Source organism: Idiotropiscis lumnitzeri, chromosome 17 (genome assembly GCF_059441095.1).
Source record: "Idiotropiscis lumnitzeri isolate Australia: NSW breed Sydney's pygmy pipehorse chromosome 17, RoL_Ilum_1.0, whole genome shotgun sequence".
NCBI classification, from domain to species: Eukaryota; Metazoa; Chordata; class Actinopteri; order Syngnathiformes; family Syngnathidae; genus Idiotropiscis; species Idiotropiscis lumnitzeri.
The window spans coordinates 15059746-15085822 of NC_142407.1; the positions used below are offsets into that span (position 1 = coordinate 15059746).

The window sequence follows — 26077 nt, forward strand, 5'->3', positions numbered from 1 at the left end:
ACTCGATCCTGCACCAATCCAAATGTTTGGCGACACAAATTAGCGAGTGTCTCCAAAATGTTTGACCGCAGTCCTCACCTGAAAGCCGGGTTGATGCCAATGTTGTCCGGCTGCGGCATGGCCGGGGTTCTCCTCCTGCGCCAGGAGGACGGAGGAGGGAAGTCCTTCTGGTACTGAGACAGCATGTCTGGAACTTGATTTGGATCACAGATGTCTGCTTGCTCATCCACCTCAAGATGTCTGCTCTTTCCACTCCCTGTTTGTCTCAAGAACAGATTCGGATGGAGCGTCTCCTGCTGTGAGTTTCGGGAACCTGGAACGGAAGTTTGACCTTTTCTGCCGTCTTGTGGTGGGATGGTCCTGAAGCAGAAAGCCTCTCGGGACGTGGTCTCCATTTTGGCGGGGGTGTCCGGGTAGAGGAGAAACCCTGCAGGATTGGAAAGTGTTAAACTGAAACGCCAGTCCTCAAGGGCCAGTTTCAAAAAACCAGATGATGCTTTCTTTCTCTTCCTCCCATGTCTGAGCTCAGAAAGCCTGAATTTGCCTGGCGACGTTTCGAGCAATTTGTCAGAACACCGGTTCAAGATCTCAGATAATTATCACACCATCGAAAAAAAAAAAACGTAATTGGTTTTGAGAGACGCAAGATGGCTCTGATGTACTTGATCAACCGGTTGTGAACATAAATCCATTGATTTTATGACTTGATGCCTGACGCAAGATTATTTAAATATGCACGACTGCGTCTGTCTCTCAAAGCTGCGACAATCTATTGCAAATCTTGCCATATCTCACCTGCCAACGTGGGAAGTTCCCCCCTGTACGGTCGCGCGCGTCGAAAGAAGTCGCAACGGTGCTTGACATGTTGCAGGTTTTCAATTTTTTTTTTTTCTGATTGTTCCATCCCGTATGTATCATGACAAAGCCTCTCGGAGTTATTAAACTGTAAGTGGCCCACCCTTGCGTATTAGGCGCGTTCCAAAAGTCCTGTTTACTGCCGTCGTCATGGCGTAACAGGTACAGTAAGACAATAAAGCGGCTTTGTCATCGTTACGACAGCTGTCGTGTCGTGGAGTGGGATATAGTTTAGCGGCGAGCCAGGAAAATAGTTAGTGGTTTCCTCTGCGCTTTTGGCCGTCGGTTAGTTACGCGTCTTTCTATGCCGCCGAGCAGCTGGCATCGAGTTCATTTATCAGTTTATTTATTCAGCCCCGGGCCTGATCCAGCCTGTAATTCTGTAGCAGACAACCTATTAGTTTAAAAATCAATTTTTTCTTCAGTATGTGTGGAAAATGGCTGCTTTAGTTCTTCCGTTATGTTGTGTTGTACTTGACATGCACAATTACAATGCACATGTTTGTGTTCTGTGTGAGGTGACCTTTGACCCATATTCCGGCGATGTCACGTTGACAGATAACGCTGAAGAATGACAGCAAACGCATGATCTGAATGAGCTGCAGATGTTTGATGCTCTTTTGAGGGAGTTTAAACAAAAAAGCAAAAGTTTTTAACCTGGATTTAAAAGCATTTACACTCGAGTGAATTCACTTTTGTTGGCAGTTTATTCCATTGGTGTGCAGCATATCAGCTAAATATAACTTCACCATGTTTACTTTGAACTTTGGCCTCCACTGGCCCGAGAATGCAGACCTCAGAGCCCGACTGGGTTTGATTCAATCGTTTCTTGAACGTATTCGAACAGAAAACAGTCAGTAATTTGGGAGTGAGGAGTATTAGTAGAATAGTGCGAAGCGGTCGTGGTGTGTGTAGTTCATGTTTCACGAGGCGCCAGCAGGAGTCTCCCGTCCCCATAGTAACCAGCCTTCAAGAGAGCCTCTTTAGCTAGCAGCGTCACATTTTTTTTTTTTTTTTTTGCCCAGCACTTCTTCTTTGATTTATTTTGAACCCAAGTTGCGTCCTGCTTCTCTCGCATTCACCCTCACAATTTCATCATCTACTGTTAGCGAGGAAGTGTCCAAGAACAAAACCCACTGGAGTATATCGTTTATGTCCTTTTTTTTTTTCTTGACCCATTGGGAGAAAAAAAAAGTCAAGCTTAAAGTCTGTCAACGCCGCTCGAGTGTCCGGAAGTGGCGAGCGGAACCAGCGAGGGGGGAGCGAGGGGGGAAAAAAAGCGGAGAAAGGCATGAAAAAGAGGTCAAGCGGAGCAAACTTCTCTCCCGGATATTTCCAGCGAGCCTCGGCGCCGTACTGACCGGACCTTGTGTCTTCTTTTCGGCGTAGTTTGTGCCCCCACTCCACATCGCCGTCCGTTTTATTAGGATGGGTCTGCCGACGCTCGAGTTCAGCGACTCGTTCGTGGACAGCCCCGAGTTCCGAGAGAGGCTCCAGTGCCACGAAATCGAGCTGGAGAGAACCAACCGGTTTATCAAAGATCTCATCAAGGATGGAGGCATGCTCATATCGGCCCTCAGAAGTAAGATCGTTTTGCAATAAGATCCAGTTTACCGGATTGGATTGATTGTCTTGTTCGGATGGCTTCCTTTGAGTCTGCTCTTGAAAGCTCACCAAGAAGTCCTGCTGGCTTTTTACTGTCTCTTCTACTGTTTTACAGCCAGAAATACATTTACAGTCTTATAAAATTGTTTTACTAGTTATTTATTTGTATTGTTACTATAATCGTCTTGTTCAGTTGAAGCAATGTTTCTCAACATGTGGAGGGCGGGCTACTGGTGTTCCCTGGAAAACCACCACAGTGGCCCGGAACTCAAATACTAATTATAAATGCAATACTATCGTTATCACTCTACATTTAGTACTTTTGTACAACTAAGTGTTTTTCCACTGTCACATATCTTATTTTCTCAGAAAAAGAAGACAGCTGCCCCAGGGCCCCCAAATTTCAGGGGAGCACTTTTCAGTCAACACTCAACTAATTTGCGCACACTCATATCCTCGCAGGACATTGCATGTTGATCATGACTGCCTCATCCTGAGAGTTGTTTCTGAAATTGTTTGTCGTGTCGTTGTCAGGTCTTTCTCAAGCGGTGCAGCGTTTCTCTCAGTCGCTGCAAGAGTTCCAGTTCGAATGCATCGGAGACGCCGAGACGGACGACGAGATCAACATTGGTGGGTTTGATTCCATCTCGCACCTGCACTTTGTCTTGAAACCCTAATTGGGAACCGTAACCCAGCCTTGCGACTCATATTTTTCAATCTTTATTTTAAGTCATAAGCCTTGTTTGAAACCTATACCATAATTTGAGCTCTTTCTTTAAACTCTAACCATGTCTTGAATCCGTACTTCAAAATTCCATCTCAGACTCAAAACCCTAACCTTTGCGTCAAAACTTAATCCAGCCTTAAATTACTACTTTGAAACCTTAACACTGCCTTGAAGTCAAGTCAAGGAATGTCTTCTAATAATATTTTATGAACCCCCACTAGTCTAAACATGGTACGGAAATTATTATTGCGTTTGTGGAATCTGAATTGAGCAGAAACATGTACCTGTTTTTATCCATGTCAGTGGGCGGCCATTTTGCCTCGTAGAGCCACTTGCTGTCGACTGAAAATGACATCACAGTCAAGTCTCTGAGGGCTCAGCTCGAGAACTTTTTTTTTCTTTTCTAGCTCCATCAGAGTTGAGGCCACAATTTGATGATGCGCGTTAGTTCTACTGGCCTTTTAGAGCATTCTCAAGCCCAGCACAACAAGCCTCGTCGGCAATGCCGTTTCCATAGCAACACCCAGACTCTGACGTGTATTTGCACCCCGTTTGCAGCTCAGTCTCTGAAGGAGTTCTCTCAGCTGCTGAGCACCATGGAGGAGGAGCGAAAGCGTCTGGTGAGTGAGCGGCTCACGTCATGCGCATTTTGGTCCACCTGTTGCATCTGAACCAGGACTTCCTGTTTGAGTTTTGAAACTTTTTCTCTGGAACTGCGACCGCTCGCTTGAGTTCCCCCTATGCACACAAGTTGTGACTCAGACACACTTCATCAACCTTTGTGTCAGAGTGTGTGCTTTAGTGGGCTACCTTCTCTCCAGGGTCGCCCCTTTTGTGAAAGTGTGCATGGTCTACTGGTTGAGGAACCATGTGGAACCTATTCCGACAATTCCCCAGTGGGAGCCGAGCCCCTCGCTGCCTGGGAAAGTCCATAAAAGACTCCTCTGTGCGTGCGCGCATGTGTATGCGTGCGTTTTTTTTTTTTAGTGTTCCGCGCGAAACACAGAACCACTTCCATATTTCACTGCTAATGTTAGCTAGATGGTTCGCACAACGGCCTGACCGTTCTAAGGTTCTGAGTTTGAATCTGGGCGGAGTCAGCAGTTATTCCCACATTCCGAAAACGTGCATATTTGGTACCTTAATCCAGTCGGTGAACCCAAATTTAAAACCCTATCCCGACTTTGAAACTCCAACACCAGCTGAAAATGATTTTAAAATCAAAACCAGGCTTCAAGTCCTAAAATTGTAAATTGCATTATTAACACCAGCAGTGTGTCAGAAACGGCCCAAAAAAGTCGAACAGTCATCATATTCAGTCTTGTGGTGTCCAATTTCATGGTGACTGTTGTACGGCAGTGAAAGCAACACAAAGAAAGTGTTCCTTTCACACGAATGACCTCACGATGTGAAAGTAAAGTCGCGACATGTGACCGTCGAGTCGTGTGGTTGCAAACACAAAAAGTGTGGACAACAGCGGCCTTATCACAGATCACATGCTCCTCGGGCATGCGGCAGATTTTCTTTTTATTGCTTTTACAATCTCATTAGCTTGCTTGGGTCGGATGAGACCAAAGTGTCATCCATGGAACAGAACGCTTGTAATCTCATTTTTTCAGTTTGGCATGTCCTCCGAAGCAATTAGCGATGTTACGTGGTGTGACATCATCAAGTGGCGACAAGAAGTTGACAGATTTACTCATCCAGTCACATTCGGACAGTTTTTTTTTTGTCCTTATAGCGGGAATGAGACGTGTGTCTGTGATGACTATGACGTGTTACTTCATCGCCTTTGCAACACGCTCATTTGACTGCTGTAACGTTTTTTTTTTTTGTTTTTTTTTTAAATTCCTCCCACAGATCCAGAACGCTGACGACGTGCTCATTTCGCCGTTAGAGAGGTTTCGCAAGGAGCAGATAGGCGCTGTAAAGGTACAAGTGATTTTCTTTTTTTTTTCGTTCACAAAAGTCACTCAGTGCCCCCTGGGAAGTTATTTTAAAACAATTTGATTGAAAATGGATGGATGCGTAGTCCCCCGAAGTCAGCTTCGACACGTCAGAAACATGAAAAAGTCTGAAGGACTCTTGCCTGAAACTCAGTCGGATGTCGGCCATTTTGGTTTGAAGCAGCCATTCTAGGGTAATTTTGGAAAAAAAATGTTTGATTGCTACCAAATTAAAAAGAATGTATACTAGATACATGGCTGACCCAAAATTGCAAAACATTAAAATTGTGTCATTGCGTATGGGTGGAGCATGATGGCGAATTTTGATGACTCGCCACAAAACACATCCAAAAATTTCAATGTGTCACCCAAGGCTAGTTTCACTTCGCTGTATGAATTTTAAAATGAGTTGAGCCACCAAAAAGGTGTCAAGAACACAAGCCCAAAAAGGCACAAGTCTTCCATTTTGTTTGTAAGTTGCCCTTTTAAAGATCACATTGGCCAACTTATTTCAGGCCGTTTACGTTAACCGACTTTTATCAAAGGAATTTTCCTAAATGAGCGTCAAACGGAAGCTAGCACTAATTTGCTCATCTTTTTTTCGTCTATTTGGCGTGAGCATCCCTTCACACTTTGAACCATTACAGGGATTTTCAATGAATATTTATTTATTTATATAATAATTCACTGGCAGACACGAAATTAGCAGGATTTTGCTTTCAAAACAAGCCTCAAGGACCCATGCGTGTAACTGAAGTCTGCCATTTTGGTTCGAATCCAGGCGGAATTGTTCTTCTTCCGTCGTTCATTCATCTAACTTAAAATTCTTGCCCAATTGTGAGTGTCTGACGAGTTATTTAGAGCAGTCGGCGGTCCGGTGGTGGCCCGGTCTCAGTCTTGAGTGCGTGGCTTGTTCCGATGAACCACCGACGTGTCAGGACGGAGGTCGTGGGAACGGACACCAAGAGGCATGTCGCACACGAGGCGACGTAAACACGGCCGGTGTCTGGTTTCAGCAGGCGGCGTCCGATTCACGTTATCTTCTCCTCAGCCCGCGTCGAAGCAGACAACTTGCAGCCACCGTGTACGACATCCCCGACGGGCCGTTCGCTGATATAGAACAATAATCTACGACAGTTTGAATAAACCCTCGTCAGAAACGGCCAAATGGAGAAGCCGACCTTTGACCTCAGATTCCGCCGCCATCCGTTACGCCAGCCAGGCGTCATTCAAAACTAGAGTTCTAAGAACAATAGAAACCGAGCCGGATAGCCACTGGCACCGCGTCAGCCATCTTGTGTCAAGATGAACTCCGCGTTCCGCCGCCATCTTGTGTGACTCAATCCCAGCAATGTTCTCGTAAAGATGAAAAAAAGCGAGACTTTGCGTTGCTGGCATGGAACGAGTGCCGCAACGATTAATCACACAACAGTCAAAGGAAAATCTCTGCCTCGAAACTTTGCTGTGATGATGATTTTTCCACACGGCACATTTACGCACCGCTTGATGGAGAAATAAGTTGGCCCAGGGCAGCTTGCCAAGAGGGAAGAGCATCAAAGATGGAGAATGTCAAGTTTTAATATCATTTCACACTTCAAAAAGACGATGAAGTCTACAGCAAATGATGTTAGCTAATTCAAGCTAGCTTATCACTGCTAATTTGACAAACACTGAAGATGTGCTGTGAGCATGTTTGGCTAGGGCCTTAAAAAAAAAAAAGCGCAGTCGTGGGTGCTGCTTGTGGAATGTAGCAGCAGCCTGTGAGTCGCAGATGTACGCAAACTAGCTCAGCCTCGTCATTTTTGATGAATCCTGTTTAGGCCGCGCGGCTAAATATTGACGAGGATTGTCGAATGAGCAATTTAATTTTTCTTATTCTCGCATTTGTCTCACTCAGGAGGGCAAGAAGCAGTTTGACAAGGAGACGGAACGATACTACTCTGTGTTGGAGAAACACCTCAGCCTGTCGTCCAAGAAGAAGGAATCGCAGCTACATGAGGTCACACACACACACGCGCACACACATACGGGTTTTCATGGTTTGCGGGGACCACTTTTTTATTCATCATCTGTGGGGACTACCTTTTCTAAATGAGCTAGAGCTGTGAAAAAAATCACACCCGCACACAGATCTGCAATTGCGTTGTGATTTTGTCGCAGGCTGACTCGCAGATGAGCAAAGACCGGCAGGTGTTTAACGACGCGTCGCTGCAATACGTCTTCAAGATCCAAGAGGTTCAGGAGAGGAAGAAGTTTGAGTTTGTGGAGCCGGTGAGGACACACGTTTTTGGTGAAAAGGTTTGAGAATGTCCGGAACTTGCCGAGAAGTCTTTGTGGAAAGTCTTTTGGGAGCATTTCCAGCACGATGCCAACTTTCAACTGACGAAAAAAAACAAAACAATTCCTGTCCAAAGGATCAGTTGTTTGCAGAAGTTGACCGTGTGAAAGTCGCATGAAGATTGTAAACTCAAATGTTCCCCTCTGGGGGCAATTATTTTCTAAATATGTTCTTTATCTTTTTCTCCTGTAATGACTTAAAGAACACGTCCTCTGTGTCACGGCGTCATTATGAGCCCAAAAGAAACACCATCAACATGTTTTAATGATAAATATCAGTGAAGGTCACTTCCTGTTTCGGCCGCGCCGCTTCCTGTGCGGAGATGTCTTTGTTGTGAACGTAAACAAGAACAGTGAGCCAAAGAGCAGCCTGCGGGCTTTTTTTTTTTTTTTTTGCCGTTGTGATGATCAATGTGGTTTTGTTGCTTCTTCAGCTGCTGGCCTTCCTGCAAGGCTTGCTGACGTTCTACCACGAAGGCTACGAGCTGGCCAGCGAGTTTGAGCCCTACAAACAGCAGCTGCAGTTCAACCTGCAGAATGTAAGTTCAACACCCGCCGATCTCCGCTGTCTTCGGCCAATCGGCGAGGTACGCCCTAAACTGGTTACCGGCCTCGCTAGGCACACAAAGACAAAACAACCGAAACCTGTGACGAACTTGTTACAGTACAAAATGAGATGGGGAAAAAAAACATTCATTCATTCCAAAGTGCCGTGAGATGCTTGAGTCGTTTTACTTTTCAGGCCCGGAACAACTTTGAAAGCACCCGTGCTGAAGTGGAGCGGCTGATGAAGAGGATCCGCTCGGCCGAGGAGGACTTCAAAGCGCCCGGCTGCTTCACCATGGAGGGCTACCTGTACATCCAGGAGAAACGTGAGACAGCCAAATCAGAGCGTCGGCGTCCGTCTCGCAGACATCTGAAATGTGCGCTGGCGTCTTCTGTCAGGGCCGCTGGGCAGCGTGTGGACCCGATATTACTGCACGTACGAGAAGAGCGCCAAGATGTTCACCATGAGCAACAGTGAGGTCCGACCGGCCAGCAGACAGGCGAGTTCTGTCATTATTTCTTGTTCCGGTGAAAAAATGTCCATTTGTTTTTAAGCCCGTCGTAAAATTGCGCTTCATGTCCGAGCATGCTGCAAACTTTTTTTTTTTTTTTTTTCCCACTGTGGATTATTTGCACTCATCATCGTTATCATGAGATGACAGCAGCTAAATGTCAAATCTACGTTTCCAGAACGGCGTGCTGAACGGGACGCCGGAGATGTTCAGGCTTCGCTCGTGCGTGCGAAGGAAGACGGACTCCATCGACAAGCGCTTCTGCTTCGACATTGAAGTGGCGGAGAGGTAACGGAACCGATCCACTTGATATTGACGCCATGTCAATTTTTTTTTTTTTTGCTTTTTGTGCAGACACGGCGTCATCACTCTGCAAGCGCTCTCAGAGGCCAACAGGCGACTGTGGATGGAGGCCATGGATGGCAAAGAACCTGTACGAGTCATCGCGTCACCTTTTCGTGTTGCTTCTCGTTTTATGGAGTGACTTTGCGTTGACATGTTTTTTTTGGGGCTCCTCAGATCTACACTCTGCCGTCTCTACTCAGCAAGAAGGAAGAGAGTAAGAAACCAGATTTCATCTCAATTGGAAAGACGCCAGTTTGTATCACGTTTGTGTTTGTGTCGTGTTACAGCTTTCCTGAACGAGACAGGCTTTAGCTTTGTGAGAAACTGCATCGAGCTATTGGAAACCAGAGGTATACAATGACGAGAAATAATACACAGCAAAAAATAAATTGTCAAACGTGTCTAAACATGAGTGCAGGCCTCAACACTTTGGGCCTGTACCGGACCGGTGGTGTCAACTCGAAAGTTCAGCGGCTGATGACGAGCGTGTTTGGTAAGAAGTGGGGCTCAGTCGGATGTTATTTTCCTGCTTTCGTGATGACGACGATGTCGATGGAAGATGACTCATTGTGAAATCATGTTTGCTTTCCCGCAGCCTCCACTTCTGCTTCGGACGCGCGGCTAGACGCAGACGCTTGGGACAACAAGACCATCACCAGTGGATTGAAGAATTATTTTAGGTGGCTGGATTTTGTTGTTTATGATGTTTATTTTTTTTTGGACTATATTCAATATAAACTAGTGCGCCGAATAATGATTTACAATGTGTACCCAGGTGCTTGGCAGAACCCGTGCTGACCTACAGACTACACAAGGAATTCATCAAAGCTGCGAGTAAGAAGGCTTCAAAATATCGCGATATATACACAAATCTATAAAACTGATGCTTTTCACAGAGTACGATGACCAGAAGCATCGCGTGAGGGCGATCCACGCGCTGGTCCACAAGCTACCCGAGAAGAATCGAACCATGCTGGACCTCCTGACCAATCACCTCCTCAAGTTTGTACACACACACACACGCACACCCCCACATACCCACACGCACACACACACACGCACACCCCCGCACACACGCACACGCACACGCACCCCCCCACCCCCCCACACACAAGCATTTCCACCAAGGCTGGACAATATGAAACATGTAAGGTGAAGTTGCACTCCAGTCCTATGGGTGGCAGTAATTTGCATTATTTCGGGTGCTAACCACCAGAGTTGCTCCACCTGCTGGATTGGCTGCGTCACTGCACCACATTTTTCGTAAGCATCGTCAGGGTTCCGAACATTTTGAATCATTTTGAGTATTTGTCATAAATAAAGTGGTTTAGCCAAGTGCTTGCGGAGGTTATCAGTTGACTTTTTTTTTTTTTTTTTTGTATGCAGGGTATCATCGCACAGTGCCCAGAACCTGATGACAGTGTCCAACCTGGGCATGATCTTCGGTCCCACGTTGATGAGGTCACAGGAGGAGACGGTGGCTGCCATGATGAACATCAAGTTCCAGAATATTGTGGTGGAGATCATCATTGAGAACCACGACAAGGTACAAACATCACAGTTAGGTAAACACACACACACACGCGCAACTACATGGTAACACTTGGCGCTGTGTTTGGCTGTCAGATATTCGGCGAGGCTCCCGACCTGTCGTTGCCGTTACCTCCAGCGCCATCCTCTCGGGCGACGCCCCGAAGGAGCAAAGCCATCTGTCTGTCGTCAGGGAAGAGAAAGGCCCGCCTCTACCCACCCAGGCTCTGCCTGGCGGACAACGACAGTGAGTCCTTTACGTCAGGCAAGGTTGGAAGGCAGACAACAATTTTATCTGCAATAGCAGTTTATTTTTACTGCAGCCTTTTGTTTTTCTATATGGTTTTAAGTCAGCAGATAGGTAGATCTTAATTCTTGGGGTACGATACAATTCAAGAGCAGTGCATTTTTAACTGGAACAATTTGTGGACGATGACGTGTACATGCATGGCACGATGCGCACACACTTCTAAATACTACTACTACTACTACTTATAGTTTGTACAATTTGTCAAATGTTAACTTTTTACACATTATTTTGTTATCAAAAGCACATTTTCGTTGTTTTGTTATTTTATAGAAGAAAAGGACTCCTCACGTTTGAGGCATCAATAAAGCAAAAAATTCTTATAAAAAGTCCCGATTGTTCATAACGTACATCTTTTCACAAAAAGCTTGTTTTCTGCATATTTTGGTCCAAAATTGGTGATTTGTGTGAAACCAACCCACTTTCAGCTGCTGATTACTAAAAAAAATGGAATTAGATAGTAAGACACTTCTCTTTTGTGATTTATTAGCTTCTGCGTGTCATAAAAGAATTAAAATAATAAAATATTTGGTGAGCCTTGAAAGTTCAGTCCGAATATTCAAAATTCTTTTTTGAAGTGGCAGGCATTGAAAGAGTCTATATTCTCTCTAATTTGTGTTTCTACCTTTTAGGCGACACTTTCAGCAGCAGCAGCCCTGGCACTACCCCGATGGGCAGCCAGGAGTCCCTGTCCTCACACTCCTCAGAGAAGAACGGTGCGTCGCCAACGTCGCCTCCCGCCGAGCCCGGGTCCTCCACTCAAGTCCAAGCGCCTCCTTCCTGTTGTTCTAACGGAGACGATAGAAAATGCCCACCGGACAAGGAGACGACGCCTGTGGCGTTATCCGTATCGTCGTCCGTGGCATCTCTGCGCTCCGCGGCCAAACGGACGGACTCCACTGTCTCCTTGTCCTCCGCCAAGGAGTCCAAATCTCTTTCGTCCTCGTCCACCGTGCAGCTCTCCTCTTCTGGGTCGCCGGCCAGGGAGGCTCGCTTCGTCCCCAGGGCGTCGTCCGTCTCGTCCCTGAAGAGCACCCAAGACAAGATGAAGGAGTCTTCGCCGCCTCCTCCTCAGCAGCACCGGACGGCGGCGTACAGGACGGCATCGTCGTCCTCGTCCTCCTCCTCGTCCTTGTTCCCTTACCCGCTGTCCACGTCGTCCTCACTCACCTCCCTACACATCTCAGAAGGTACACAACATCTTCCACACGCAACTAAAATCGTACATTTAACGCGTGTGCCTTCGTTTGCTGTTTCAGACTACCGAAGCTGTCACGGCTCCGTGCAGAGTTTAGCGTCACTGGACCCGCGAGATGCCACGCGGACGCAGAAAACTTCACACCTAAGAGGAGGCTCAGATGTCCTGACCACACAATCGCTGTCCACCAACGGCTACCAGAGGCCAGGATCCGTGTAAGTGCATGCAGTTATGATGAATAACTGTCAAGTTACCATGGCAACCTTTGACAATGTTTGTGTTTGCGAATGTTCCAGGTTATCCGTCCGGGCACAAAAACAACAACGTGAAAGCTCAGTGTTCTCCTCGGCTTTGGACATTTGTGCCTCCGGGAGGTTTGTAAATTCATGAATTCAAGTTATACGTTTGTGGACTTTTTTGTTTCAATTAACTGTTTTAAACTGTTTTACTGGTCTCGCAGGCAAGCGAAAGCTCTGTACTCCTGCGAGGCCGAACACAGCCATGAGCTCAGCTTCCCACAGGGGGCGCTCTTTTCAAACGGTAAGCAAAGACAGCTTCGACGTCTGAGTTTTGGTGAGCGACTACAGTCAGTGACATAGTGCCTATTACCTCTGCCAAGGAAGCATTCGTTGACTATTGTAAGTTAGAATTTAGCAAGATTGCTCAAAAACCTCTGACCAAATTTCCATGAAACTTGGTGGGACACAAAATGAGTCTGAATCTCTGTTTAGATTATTTTTTTTTTTTTCGTGTCTTGGCAGTTCACCCGTCGGTGGAACCGGGCTGGCTCCAGGCGACATACCAGGGCAGGACGGGTCTCGTACCCGAGAACTACATCGCATACGCTTGAATGTCTGTGATGTCATCACTCCGCTGCCTGACTTGAAGACATCCATAAAGTGTATACTGTTTAAATTTAAACACGTAGCTAAAGTCACTGAACAGTGCGACACGACTGAATGATTCTCATCCATTTACTGTATTCTTCTCACTGCAGTGTTTTTTTTTTTATTAATTGATGTAATAATTTAAGTGTTGCTCTTGGTCAAATCAACTTTGTGTCCAATCATGTGGGATATGTGGAAGTGAACTGTTGCGTTACCTTTCTACTGCTGCCTGATGTGCCTTCATATCCTAATAAAGGACTTGTACATTCCTTAGCAATACTTTCTGGATTATTTTTATGACCTGTGATTGACAGATATTCAGCCTGGGGTGTACCTCGCCTCTGACCCAAAATGCTGGTCTTTTAGTGATCCTGCGAGCCAAAAAGAAGTCCGCAGGTTCTAGAGCGTTCTCTATTCGGGCACCAATGCTTTGGAATGCACTTCCCTCAGATATTAGAGGCGCCACCTCAGTAGAAATGTTCAAAACACTATTAAAGACGCATTTATACTCTTGTGCATTTAGCTGAAATATTTGTTGGCCTGTTTACTGCCGCTTTTTTTTTTTTTTTTTTTTTTTTTCTGCCCCCTTTTCCCCCGGCTGGGGGATTAGGTGACGGTGACCCACTAGGAAGTTTAAGGCATTGACCAACTGGGCATGCACCTGTTCCAGTGATGTCGTCTTCCTGCAGCGCGACATTTGATCAATTTATTTATATACTTTAGCATCTAATTTAATTATTTGTTGGCCTGTTTACTGCCGCTTCTTCTCTTTTCTGCCCCCTCCTTCCCCTGCTTGGGAATTAGGTGATGGGGACATGCTTTGAAGATTACGGCACTGACGAACCGGGAAGGGACCTGCTCTGCCGAAGTCGTCTTCATGCAGCGCCTTTTCTGATTTCCTTATATTTCAGCACTTCATTGAACTACTTGTTGGCCTGTTTGCTATTTCTGTTCTTTCTTTTCTGTTCCCAATTCCCCGAATTAGGTGATGGCGATTCACTTGGAAGTGGCTGTACTGAATTTACACCAACTGACCGGTACAAGATCGAAGGCTCATCTTCGGATATGCTGCCATGGATATTACGGCCCTGGATGAGGACCCACTCCACTGAAGTCATCTTCCTGCAGCACTTCATTCAATTGACTCTTATATTATCTCATCTATTATTGCATAGCATCATTGTATGTGCCAAATGTTGCCCAGTTGGCATCCATTGCAGCCTGGTCATCCTGGAAGGGGGATTCCCCCATCTTGTGGTCCCTTCTCAAGGTTTCTCACTTTTCCCCTAATGAGGTTTTGTGAGTTTTTCCTTGCCCTCCTGGGGGTTAAGATCGGGGATGTCGATTGTGGCTATGTAAAGCCTTTTGAGACTGTCTGTGATTAAGGGCTATACAAATAAAATTGACTTGACTTGACTTGACTAGAACAGATTATGAGCTATTCCACCGGATCGGTGCTGGCTGTAGCACTTTCAAGTAAACTTCAGTTCCTGGCTGTTTTTCATTTTCAGTCTGATAATACAAAAATTGAATGACTCAAAATGTGTATTGGAAAAAAATATTAAAAATAATTTATGGAAACCGGACTGACTGAAAACCCAAGTGCTACTGTGTATAAATAAAGTTGAGTTGCGTCGTAATTCTGACTTATGTCCAGCACAACCTCTGGTGGTCTGAAGGGATGAAATACAACTCATAATCATGACCTAACTTGAATTTCTTTCCTAAGGATTTCTTTGATGTTTTGGAAAGAGGCTTCTTGCACAATACCCGCCTCGCCGCTCCCCACACGCACGCGCGCGCACGCACGCACACTAATGAAATGGGCTTCCAATGTCCATGTCTACATTTTGTAACGCCAACTTGGATTTTGAAATAGATTGTAAAAAAAAAAAAAAAAAAAGTACCGCCATACCGGTGCATTCATTTACACACCGACCGGAACCGTGAACCGCGCACAGTTTCACATGGGACCCTTTTCAATGGGACGCACCGTGAGTGCGAAATGCGGTGAACGTAAACAATAGTACTCTGGTGCTCCTGCATGGCCAAGATGGAGAAGAAAAACACAGAACAATGTGAAATGGAAATCTCAGGAGCAGGAGAAAAAAATGAACATACAGATGAACTCGTGACTAAAAGAGGAGCCGTGTCTGTTGTTTGGAGGTATTTTGGTTTCAGAAAGTCTGACTACGACCAAAAAACAATTTTATGCAATATTTGCCTTACTAAAGTTGCTGCCAGTGGCGGCAATACGAGCAATTTGCTCCACCACCTGAGCCGCAGGCATGTGTTGGAATATGAGGAATGTATGAAGTTAAAGACGGCGCCCTTCACGTCATCGGGCAGCCAAAAATCCCTTCAAGACGCATTGGCCAGAGGGGCTCCCTACGACAGAAAAAGCAAACGCTGGATAGACGTCACCAACGCTATCACGATCCACCTAGCAAAAGACATGGTTGCGCTTCACACGGTCGAAAAAGAAGGCTTCAAGCAGATGATCAGGACGCTGGATGCCAGGTATGAAGTCCCAAGCAGGAAGTACTTTAGCCAACTCGCAATTCCAAACTTGTACGAGAAGCGCAGAGCTAAACTGGGAGCAGAACTGGCGGCTGTGCGCCACTTTGCAGCAACGACTGACATGTGGTTTAGTCGCAATATGGAGCCTTACGTTGGCGTGACAGTTCACTTTATAAGTGATGACTGGTTGTTGCAAAGTCACTGTCTGCAGACGAGCTACTTTCCTGATGAGCACACTGGAGAATTGCTTGCTGCAGGCCTGCAGGAGGCACTTGATTCTTGGGGACTTCCGGAGAACAAACTTGTCGCCATCACTACAGACCATGGAGAGAACATCAAGAAAGCTGTGGAGCTGAACGAGTGGACTGGACTCCAGTGTTTTGGTCACAGACTTCATCTTGCCATAGGTAGGCAATAGTTATTGTTGCCATTAATGTCGGGCAGCAACTTGCAATTATTAAAAAAAAAACAATTTACGATAGTTGCTTGCTTAATTGTTAAAAGTGAACTAATACAATTATTGTATTTGTTGTTTTTACAGAGAAAGGTCTGAGGGCCGACAGCATACAGCAGGCCATCGGCGTGTGCAAAAAAATTGTGTCCACCTTCTCGTGCTCAAGTAAGAAAAGGAGGGACCTGACAATTGTTCAGAACTATCTGGGTCTTCCAAACCACATGCTCACAGCAGAGGCGCCGTCCAGGTGGAGCTCGCGTCAAACGATGATCCAAAGAGTGCTCGAGCAAGAGAGGGCCATTAGTCACGTTCTAAAAGACGACAAGAAATCAAGACACTTGGTCCCGAGTTGGCAAGATTTGGACGTCCTAGAGGCCGTCAATAAGGCGTTGAGCCCACTCCAGGACTTCACAGACGCCTTGTCGGGTGAGCAATACGTCAGCGTTTCCTTCCTCAAGCCGGTGCTGAAGCTCTTCAACGTATCCATTCTTGCCGATGAGGAGAACGACACTCAGCTGACCAAAGACGTCAAGAGAAACATCCTAGCCGACTTGAATGAGAAATATTCCCATCCGGTCGTGGACGACCTGCTTGACATGGCGTCGCTTCTCGATCCGCGGTTTCGAACCAAGTACATAGATGAAGAAAAGGTGGAGCGCGTTGTATCCAGAGCGATCGAAGAAATAGTGTCACTCATGAAGACTCGACAGGATACGGTTCCAAGGGCCGCGTGTTCAGAAGCAGAAGCGGAACCTGATCCTGCTCCCCAGGTTAAACGGAAAAAGACTTTGGCTAGCTTTTTCAAACAGCAGGGCGGCGCAATGACGGAAGAGGAAAGCGTCCGAAAAGAGCTGACAGTCTACTTACAGACCACTGAGGTGGACAGCGATGTCGACCCTTTCGACTGGTGGAGATGTCACCAGACAAATTTCCCGCGGGTTGCCAAGCTAGCGCGGCAGTATTTATGCATCGCCGCCACCAGCGCGCCATCGGACAGAGCGTTCAGCAGCGATGGCAACATGGTCCCGTGCCACAAAGCCGCTCTCAAACCGGATGACGTGGACCGTCTGGTTTTTCTTGCTCAAAATTTGTAAATGTTTCATTTACAGTTCTGATAGGAAAATCTGGGTCGATCGTGTCCGTTTCAGCCTCCACTATTGAATAAAGAAGATATAATTTTTTTTTTAATTTTCCTAAAATATTTAATGTGATAAAATGATAACGTACAAAAATGTTCCCAAAAGCAATAGCTGTTTTATATTTTCCTTTGAAAATAATAGAAATGTCATTAATGTGTTCCAGCCTTTTAAAAAAAAAATACCGAAACTGTTTTAATACAAAAAAAATAGCATTTAATAATATTGTACTTATTATTGTACATATTGTACTATAAACTCAAACATTGACGCAGACATGACAAAAAATGTCACACCACCTGGGGGCAGTATAATACCGACATACTGATAAACATGGAGCTGGTAAAACCAAAGCCTGATCAATTAATCAGCCGGATGATTTAATCAGATGATATTAGCTCCTTAAAAATTGGAAAAAAAATTGCCAAATTTTTTGGTTCATCCTTTGAATTACATTTTTGGACACTCTGCCAAATATTGTAATCGGCCTCAAAAAATCCATGTCAGTTGGGACTTAGGCATACCCCTTTGAGTACGATGCAGTAATTACCCATTCTTGGCAGAGGTTAAAAAAAAAATATGACAGCGTATTGTTATATTGTAGGTCGACATGCTTCGCGCCACCATTTGCGTTTGAAATGCGCTGTATAAATAAAGTTGTATCGTGTTGTTTGACCGATCCACCCGCACTCAAGCCAACTGTTACATTTGTATCACAGTTGGATTGAGCCGAAAGTCAAGATGAGTTCAATAAATTGAGTTTGTGCAGTGTGTATGCGCTTCACGCGTGTGAGTTTTTTTTTTTTTTTTTTTTTGCTTCAACTCAGTGGACATTGTGCTGCTCCTGGGAGTCGTTTTCATCCAGGCACGGATATACAGCACATGGCGCCGTCTCAGCTCCTCAGTAAGATGCAGTGATAGTCGCTCTTTGTCGAGGATGAAGAATATAAACGCGTGAGTATTGCATTATCGGCTATGTGGCTCTCTTCAATTCTGATGTCGTTGACTTTGTTTAATGTTCACCTTGTATTTATGATTTTACGATCTCTTGTCGCCTAAAGGGTTCATTTTTTTCTGTTGACACTCAGTTTGTTCAAACTCTTTTTCAGCTTTGTGTGGCAGTGCACGGACCTTACTGGTTTTGAATGCTGCTCAAGGATGTTGGGTGAGTTGAAATGATCACTGGAGTTCACTGTAGAGTGTTTACATGAAATATTATATACAAAGTACACACTGAAGGCGTTTGAAATCCTTAAAATATGATTTAAATACTGCTTGCTGACAGCACAAGTCTTTACAAGCGGCATAAATATTTTGAAAAATAATCCGTCATAAAATATAATCAGGAGGTTGTGGTGATGTCACCAAGTCTCCTCATGAGCTCATCCAGCGTCTCCGTGTTCTGAGACTTCTCTTCCAAAAGCTCGTAGCGGAGGCTGGAGATGTCCTGCTTGATTTCCTTCAACTCGCCTAAGCAAAATAATATTTTTTTTTTTGGTCAAATATTTCTGTGTGTTTTGCGCAACGTGAGCTCACCTTCTGTGATTTCGTCGCTGTCCCGGTCGGCTCGAGCTTTGATGATGTAACGTTTGATCAGACGCTTCATGATTTTCTGCAAGAATGTTCAATATGAGCCTTGCAAAACCGTCGCCAAATAATAGAACCCGTTCTGATGCTGGTACCTGGTATCTGGAGGGATGTGTGGAACCGCTGAATGCGGATTTTTTCCCTTCTCCCATCTAAAAGCCAAATAAAAAAATTGAGACTTTGCCAGGAAGTAGGATTGTTCAACAGGAAGTCGTCACCTTGTCAAGTTGTGTCTCATGTTTGTCTTCATTTTGTCCTCTCGCATATTGCTGCACCAGAGACTTGATGCCATTGGACAAGCCCAACATTGACTTGGGACTCGGAACCAGGTTGAAAGGCACCGGCAGGGTTCGTCCCTCCTCAAAGTAGGAAAACCACAGTTTGGCCCGGGCGAACTTCCACTCCACGTCGGCGTCGTCCTGGTGGACAAAAAGAGAAATGACAACTTGGTGAGCGCACGTTCACGACTCGAACCTGCAAACGCTAGCCATTGAACCATCGCTAAACTCGAACCCTCAACAACCACGTTATCCCTAATCACTAACCCCAAACAATGACCCACACGCTTCCCCGAAGTCGATCAGCACAATTGCCAACTGGACCCCTTTCAACTGAAGCCTAACGCCAAAATCTTCCACATATCAACTTTTAACATTGCACGTTTGTTCCTGTGGTCTTGGGGTTCATTTCCTTTTCCCCTTCAGTCTTTTTCCATAGCCTGGTTGAGCCACCCTCTTTCTTATTACATTCACATTACATTCTTATCACACACACACAAACACACACACAGTTGGGTTTTGTCTTACATATTTCTGCGTGTTTTATCCTCAATGCCATAACAACTTTGACTGATGGTACGATCATGCGTTTTGTCCTCATAAATTCGACAATTTCTCCCCACTATAAATATTAACAAATGTTTCGGGCCCCACGGTCTTGGCGCCTGCTCAGTCAAACCTCGATCTCCTGGAAGGAGCTGTTGATCATGGCGATGAGCATGTTGAGCAGCACGATGACCATAGTGACGTTATAAATGCCGTACAGCACGTAGCCGATGTTCTCGATGAACTTGTGCCCATTGTTGATGACTACTGAGCGCACCTCAGAGAGTCCAAATATGGCCCAGAACAGCGTCTTGAAGCTCTCCTCCAGGCTGTTGCGGAGACAAACCAAAACAACCGGAACCATTTGGATGCCATTTCTTGTATCTGGTTGTCGGATATCAGAAAAAAGGTAGACGTCTCACGTGGTGAAGGCGTCGTTCTGTTTGACGCCCAGGTAGTGGGAATACAGGTTGAACATGCCGATCATGAAGGCGAGAAATACCAGCAGGAAGATGACCATGAACTTGAAAATGTCCTTCACCGTCCTGCCCAGAGAGATCTGCAGAGGCCCGAAGCTCTCGTTGGCCGGCAGGATGTACGCGATGCGGGAGAAGCTCAGAACCACCGCCACTGCGTACAGACCCTCTGAGACCAGTTGGGGGTCCGACGGCAACCAGTGGATACGTGCTGCAAAGAAACAGGGCGGGATACCGGGTTGGAATACCGGATGTCTGCATACCTAGCTGGCCAGAAACCACGTAAGACCGCTGTCACCCAACGTAAAGTAGAGTATCTCTGGGGGCAGCGTGACGTTGGTCAGGTTGGTGTAATGCACGTCGACGTAAGTCTGAGCGAAGCTGGCGTGTCTCAGGGCGGAGAAGCGACAACTAAAGGACGCCAGGAAAATTGCCAGCATCCCGAAGTCCAGAAGGTTCCACGGTTCCACCAGATACTCTCCTGGCCCCAGACTCCAGATCTCCTTCACCTCAGTCCAGATCATACCTGAAGTAGGAGGACAAAAGTTAAAGGTCCAGCGCCATCCATCCTAAGTTAGCGGATCAGCTGGAGCCTATCCCAGATGAATTTGGGCAGTACCATCTTGGGCGCAATTTTTAGTTTCAATGACCATAACGTTAATGTTTTTGGAAGCATGGTGAGAACCCGTATTAGGACCCCCAACTTTCCCACCCGTCTTCCATTTGTGCATGGTCCTACCCATGACCCAGGAGATGATGAGGATCTCCATCCAGGTGAAGGGTGTTGTGGTCATGCGGTAGAGCAGCATCGGGTCCATGCCGGCTTCCGGCACATTGTGGTGGGTCATGTTGGGCAGTAATGCCGTCCCTGCAAAACGGTCGGCAGCATTCAGGATCAGCAGGCCCAGAAAGATCGTGAAAGATGAGGCTTGGGCCACAAACTTCATGAAGGGGCTTCTCATCACCCGCCCCACCTGGTCCACAAAGACAAACATTGGAAGAAATTTGGAGTGATGGAATTTTGAAAAAAATCAAATCGTTCGACCTACTCTACTGCATGGCGCAATCCAGTATGCCAAAGCCAGCCCGGGTAGCCCCATCGCCACGGCCAGGACTACCAGTAGTTTAATAGCGGTAGTTTGTTGCCTGAGCCCGGGTAGGTTCTCATACCAGATACTTAGTAGCTGCTGCTGACAGTTGGGATGAGCGACAAACTGAAAAAGAAAAACAACCCTCGTGAGTGCAGCCAGCATCGCGGTGGCAAATCAGTCGGAATTTGTACCTTTTTCAGTTCGTATTTGATGGCTAACTTGAGGCGTGCGAGGGAAGGGCGACCGGGCGGCTCGTAGCTGTCTTCGACATTGGTTTCGCCGTTCAATATGGCCTCCACCTCCTCAGTGCTGCGGCACAGGTCCAGGAGGCCCACCACAAAGTCTTTGCACTGGCTGGATAAGCGGCAATAGTCGTTCTACGCAAGAAACCGTGTGGGCTGTATCAATAGACGACCAAGTTAAACAATGATAGAAAGTCCTTATACACACACGTCAAGCAACCGTGACGCTTGAGATAAGATCGCGGCCCTCGTCTTTGTTTACGTCTCCCATCGGCCTCATAGAATGTCATCCGTTTACTCACAGCTGGCAGTAAGTTTGGCAGCAGAATGTAGCGTTTTTTTTTAGATGTTTATATCCCTGAGGATGAGATGATTTGAATGGCATGTGTATTATAGTCAACTAAACGAAAAAAAACTCATTTTAAACTTTAAACCTCACTCGTCAAAGCGAGGATGCTCGAATGGCGAACTGTGTCCGCCTTTTAAATATACCTTAAACTCCTTCTCGATGTTGGCCAGCATGGCCAGCTCGTTGCTGAGCTCCAGGGCCGCCAGCACTGGATCCTCACTGGACAGCGAGAGGTAAGCGGGACTGGCCAGCCCGCGGTAGGCGTTGATGCGCGAGCGCGAGTGGCTGAAGGAGTCGAACTGCTGCTGATAGTTGCACGAGTTGCAGCCGCAGAAGTAGTCGTGCGGCGGGTCGATGCGAGCCCCTTTACTCAGAAGCGTGTGGACGATCTCGTATTCCTGGCAGTGCGCCGCCAGGATCACGGGGGTCACGTCATGAGAGAACCTGAAGTTTGTCAGGGTCCGTGTAGACATTAGTTTCTTACTGGACGGAATATTTGCCAGCACCGGGAAACAAGTCTAATCGCGATGAAAGCCCCCAACTGGGCCCCATACTGCACATCATCGGTCAAGTCTACAGATTCTGAAAGCTCTGAGTAAGATTCGACTGACTTGGCAACAAAGAGTGGCTGAAATCTTACTGGACAAAAAAAAAAATGTTATACTGAAAGCAGTGACACCAAATTTAGATTATAGACCAGGTGTGGGCAAACTACGGCCCGGGGGCCACATGCGGCCCGTTAAATGGACTGCGCGATACTGATTGACCACATTTGACTTTGGCCGTATAATCAAGGAAAAGCCGATCCAACCTATTTGTCTTACCTCGTCCCGTCCTCGTCGTAAGCGTAGAAGTCATCCAGCAAGTCCACTTGAGCGGGGCTGGCTGTCAGACGATGGGCATCTCGAAACGAAGGGTGCGCAAGTAGGGCCTCGGTGATACGGATATAACCCTTACCTGCAATGTTCAGAATATTACTCGGTCTGCTTGTCTCCTCCATGTGGTTGGAAACTTAACGTAGATTTTTGGAAAATTGCCATAATTGCCTTTCTTGTTTTTACACGTTTAAGATACTTGAATGCACGCTATGAGCTTTGTAATACAGGTCAAGTCAAAATTGAACCCTTTTGAAAATAGTACCCTTCCAACCATATAATCCTAACGACATCATGTACGAACCAGGAAGTAGCCTGGAGCAAAACGAAGTCTTAAAAGTACCGATTTCGCTGGCTAAGGCGAGGATGTTCAGAATGAGGGTTCCATTCGGGACTACCAAGAAGTGTGTTATCTTACTGATGGCCAACAGGAGGGCGTCGCCCACCCGGGCCAAGTCCGGCCTCCCCAGCAGCAGCTCCGTCACCTCGAGGTGCTCGTTGGCCACAGCCAACTGCAGGGCATTCTGGCCCATGTAGTTGACCGTGTTGACGTTCAGGTGCGGCATGTGCAGCAGCATGCGGCGCACCTCGGGGATGTTGCCATACTCGGCCGCCTCCAGGAAACGCTGCTCCACCTCGGACGGGCCCACGGACGGTGCGGTGAACATGTGGGCCGGGCCCCTCAGGGCCTGCCGGCGCTTGACGGCGCTGAGACGAGCCAGCAGTTGGCTCTGGCTGCCGCAGTCAGAAATAAACACGCCATATCGATTGGTCACGTTTGATTTGTAAACTCAAGGCACCTTCAAGATGCTTAATTTCACTCCAAAAAAAAAAGCCTTAAAATACTGGTGAATTTTTTTTATTTTTTTTTGTCGCCAAAGGGTGGGAAAAGCGCACCAACGGGGGTCAACTCACCCAAACCATCGGTTGTCCTCGGGGAAGTCATCGTATGTCAGCAGGTTATCGCGGCTTCTGGCCCGCGGGCTGTCGGGGCTCGGAGCGGTCGTTGTCGCCGCCTGCCTGTGGTTCATCCCGGGCGGAGATCAGACAGACTGAGCGTATCGCCACACGAGTGAGAGTGTAGTCGGACTTTTTTTTTTTTTCATCCCTTCATCCCTCCCCTCTCTCGGCCTTGTTGGACTCCTTGAGAAAGAATGCATCCTTCAGGGTCCTGCTATACTTTTGCTTGTGGATCGTCCTTATGATCCGACATGCCACAAGGACAGTTAATTAGATTACGCAAACAAATGTTGACGACGTTTATGTAAAATGGTGTCATTTAATGTAACCTAATTTTATCTAATGAAATTATTGTGACGGAATCAAACATCATCTAACCTAATTTAACCTAATTTGGTGATGTATGACAAACCTAAAATATGTTCATATAATCAAATAAAAATATGTGGCATGCTTTACCTTTATCTAATGAAGTCCACTAACGTAGCGCGACGCTTACAGGGAATTGTGCAATTTGTCTTTACGCAGCGTTTCGCGCGGGCGTGGGTAAACTACGGCCCTGGGGCCACATGCGGCCCGTTAAACGTTTTAATCCGGCCCGCCGAACTTGAAAAAAATTAAATGAATAAACCTTGTTAATGTTTTATTTTCTATCACTGTAATTTTTCAGACATATATTGTTGTAATGCTTTTGTTCACTTCTTGCAGTTTTTTTTTAATTCTGTTTATTATTCACTTTGTCAACAGTATTGCTGTGCATTTGCTATATTGTATTCTATTCTCTTCTATTCTGCATGTCTTCTATTTTCAATAGTCACATTGACGAAAACGTGTTGATTGGCGAAATGTGTTTTTTATGATCAGACATTGTGCAGCTATTTTAAACTGCGCTCCACTGCACGCACGCGCGCATGTGTGTGTGCGTGTTTGAATGGGGGTGTGCGTGTGTGCGTGTGTGTGTGTGTGTGTGTGTGTGTGTGTGTGTGTGTGTGCATGTGCACACAGGGTTGACTGATGGCTGATGAACAGCAGATGAGATTCCTCAGGGTCCAAATTCCCAGCAGACTTTGCTTCCTGTGTCCTCCCACCCTGCACAGATCCTTGTCTACTGTGGGAAAACGGCTTCCTACTTTGCACACAGACACACACACACAAATATACACATTTAAATTTGCACACACCACTTTCTGCAGGTACACTCCCTGTAATTTATTTTACTCGAGCGCCTCGTTGAGGACGTAACACCTCATGACATCAAAACGAGAACATCTGATAAGGCCTCTGGGCCTCTTGATGTGCAGATTGTGGCACCCGGTTGCCTTTTAAGGGCCTGATTGGTGAAGATTACACACTTTAGACTTTTTATGGCATCAAGCTTTATTTGAGGAGTGGCGTGTGTGGGAGAAATGAGTGCGGAGGGAAGGGTGGCAAGCGGCGACAAACGTCAGTGACACAAGTTTTTGTTAAAAGTGTGAGCTGAACATGTGTCCCTTGTCAATGTAAACACTGTAAAAGTCAAGCGTATACATTGTTAACGGGCAGGCGAACACCTGGAGAGTCGAGTGGAACTTGTCAACACTCAGCAAGTGCTTAAAGTCTTTAGGGTGCCATCACCCAGAGCGAATGCACTGGAATTGGGTATTGCGTTGTCAAAATAGAAATGATGTTTGCGTTAAAGTAATGTAAATCAATTAGTTGTAATATCACTTAATGTGACTTAATATAGTATAAGAACATGCTGTAACATCATTTCATGTGATTTAATATATAATCGTATTTAATCTAACTTCATGCAACCGAACTTAATTTAATGTAACATAAATGCCATATTATAAACAATGTATGACTTAGATGACATATAACTTAGAAATTTGAAGAATAACAAATACAGTAATACACAATATGAACACGTTGTGAAACGTGAGACCATCAGTTTGTTGCTACTAGGTAAACAGTGCCCCCTGCTGGAGAAGATTCACTCTGCACAGGCACACACATTTTTGATGTACTGTGGAAACATTGAGACCAATCGAAAGTGTATTTGTTTACTTTTATTACAAGTCTTGTGCGGGCAAAACCATCCTGTTTTAAATTCAATTGACTTGTTTTTCATACCATGTCTGGTCATTTTCGTTCTTTTCCTGTCCTATGCCTTTTTTGTCTTGAAACTTAGTATGGTAGGTTAGGCGATCTTGGGTTAGGTTTACGGTTATAGTGGGGTAAGAAAAGGGTAATAGTGGGTTAGGGTTGTTTATGTTCAGGATTGTGGTTGGGATCTTGGTTTTAGGGTTTGTGCCTTCGGGTTCCCGTGGATAATTTTGTGATTGATTTTTCATCTCGCAGAAGCTTGAGAGTGACGTCACAGGGGTTGGAGCACGGATCTACACTATTTGCTCCGCCTTTATCTAGCTGACCAATGACAGGCGTGTCACACAGGTCCTCATTGAGCACCTCTGATTGGTCGAGAGTCTCCTGTGTTCTGGCCAGGAATATGAAAAGTATTTAATTAGACAACTGTAACCCTGAGAGGAAATTGAAGACAAACAAAGCAAACAACATGAAATTTTCATTTATCCTGTTGATGTCACACAAGTTGATGGTCATGTGTTGCTAGGCAGAATTACGTGCTTTGTGAAGGTACAGCGGATGAAAGCAGATGTGTTAAAAATAGAAGGACAGTCGTTGACCACATGTTTGGATTATTCTCAACTCCTTTCCACTTTTTCCCCTGTCACCTCCTCCTTGCGTCAAGTTTTCTTCTACCTTGT

General features: G+C 45.9%; 3 protein-coding genes across 6 annotated transcripts; 2 read left to right on the top strand and 1 right to left on the bottom strand.

Moving 5' to 3' along the window:
- Window positions 1–56: 56 nt before the first annotated feature.
- Window positions 57–13068, top strand: LOC148320506 (rho GTPase-activating protein 42-like). Of its 2 annotated transcripts, XM_088280125.1 has the most exons (25): window positions 57–2157; window positions 2245–2437; window positions 2995–3090; window positions 3746–3807; window positions 5048–5119; window positions 7031–7132; window positions 7294–7404; window positions 7905–8009; window positions 8213–8342; window positions 8416–8516; window positions 8707–8816; window positions 8883–8961; window positions 9048–9087; window positions 9161–9223; window positions 9292–9366; window positions 9469–9553; window positions 9649–9707; window positions 9770–9875; window positions 10260–10419; window positions 10500–10650; window positions 11343–11900; window positions 11970–12123; window positions 12205–12282; window positions 12369–12448; window positions 12670–13068. In XM_088280125.1, the coding sequence occupies exons 1-25, from the start codon at window positions 2008–2010 to the stop codon at window positions 12756–12758; spliced, it is 3009 nt and encodes a 1002-aa protein (XP_088136251.1). In that variant the 5' UTR covers window positions 57–2007; the 3' UTR covers window positions 12759–13068. The 2 variants fall into 2 exon arrangements, with proteins under 2 accessions (XP_088136251.1, XP_088136252.1); XM_088280126.1 differs by lacking the exon at window positions 57–2157 and having other exon boundaries at window positions 2258–2437.
- Window positions 13069–14768: 1700 nt separating this feature from the next.
- LOC148320507 (E3 SUMO-protein ligase ZBED1-like) lies at window positions 14769–17678 on the top strand. 2 transcript variants are annotated; one of them, XM_088279839.1, is made up of 3 exons: window positions 14769–15315; window positions 15514–15722; window positions 15857–17678. In XM_088279839.1, exons 1-3 carry the CDS (start codon window positions 14840–14842, stop codon window positions 16861–16863), a joined length of 1692 nt encoding a protein of 563 aa, XP_088135965.1. In that variant the 5' UTR covers window positions 14769–14839; the 3' UTR covers window positions 16864–17678. The 2 variants fall into 2 exon arrangements, with proteins under 2 accessions (XP_088135965.1, XP_088135964.1); XM_088279838.1 differs by having other exon boundaries at window positions 14769–15722.
- A 558-nt stretch (window positions 17679–18236) lies between these two features.
- Window positions 18237–23383, bottom strand: LOC148320508 (short transient receptor potential channel 6-like). Of its 2 annotated transcripts, none has more exons than XM_088280128.1 (14): window positions 23265–23383; window positions 22768–23084; window positions 22299–22431; window positions 21618–21918; window positions 21075–21260; window positions 20842–21006; window positions 20532–20766; window positions 20091–20318; window positions 19739–20003; window positions 19594–19645; window positions 18711–18911; window positions 18588–18644; window positions 18442–18517; window positions 18237–18375 (listed from the first exon to the last, which is right to left on the bottom strand). In XM_088280128.1, the coding sequence occupies exons 1-14, from the start codon at window positions 23378–23380 to the stop codon at window positions 18248–18250; spliced, it is 2460 nt and encodes an 819-aa protein (XP_088136254.1). In that variant the 5' UTR covers window positions 23381–23383; the 3' UTR covers window positions 18237–18247. The 2 variants fall into 2 exon arrangements, with proteins under 2 accessions (XP_088136254.1, XP_088136253.1); XM_088280127.1 differs by having other exon boundaries at window positions 19450–19645.
- Between the last annotated feature and the right edge of the window lie 2694 nt (window positions 23384–26077).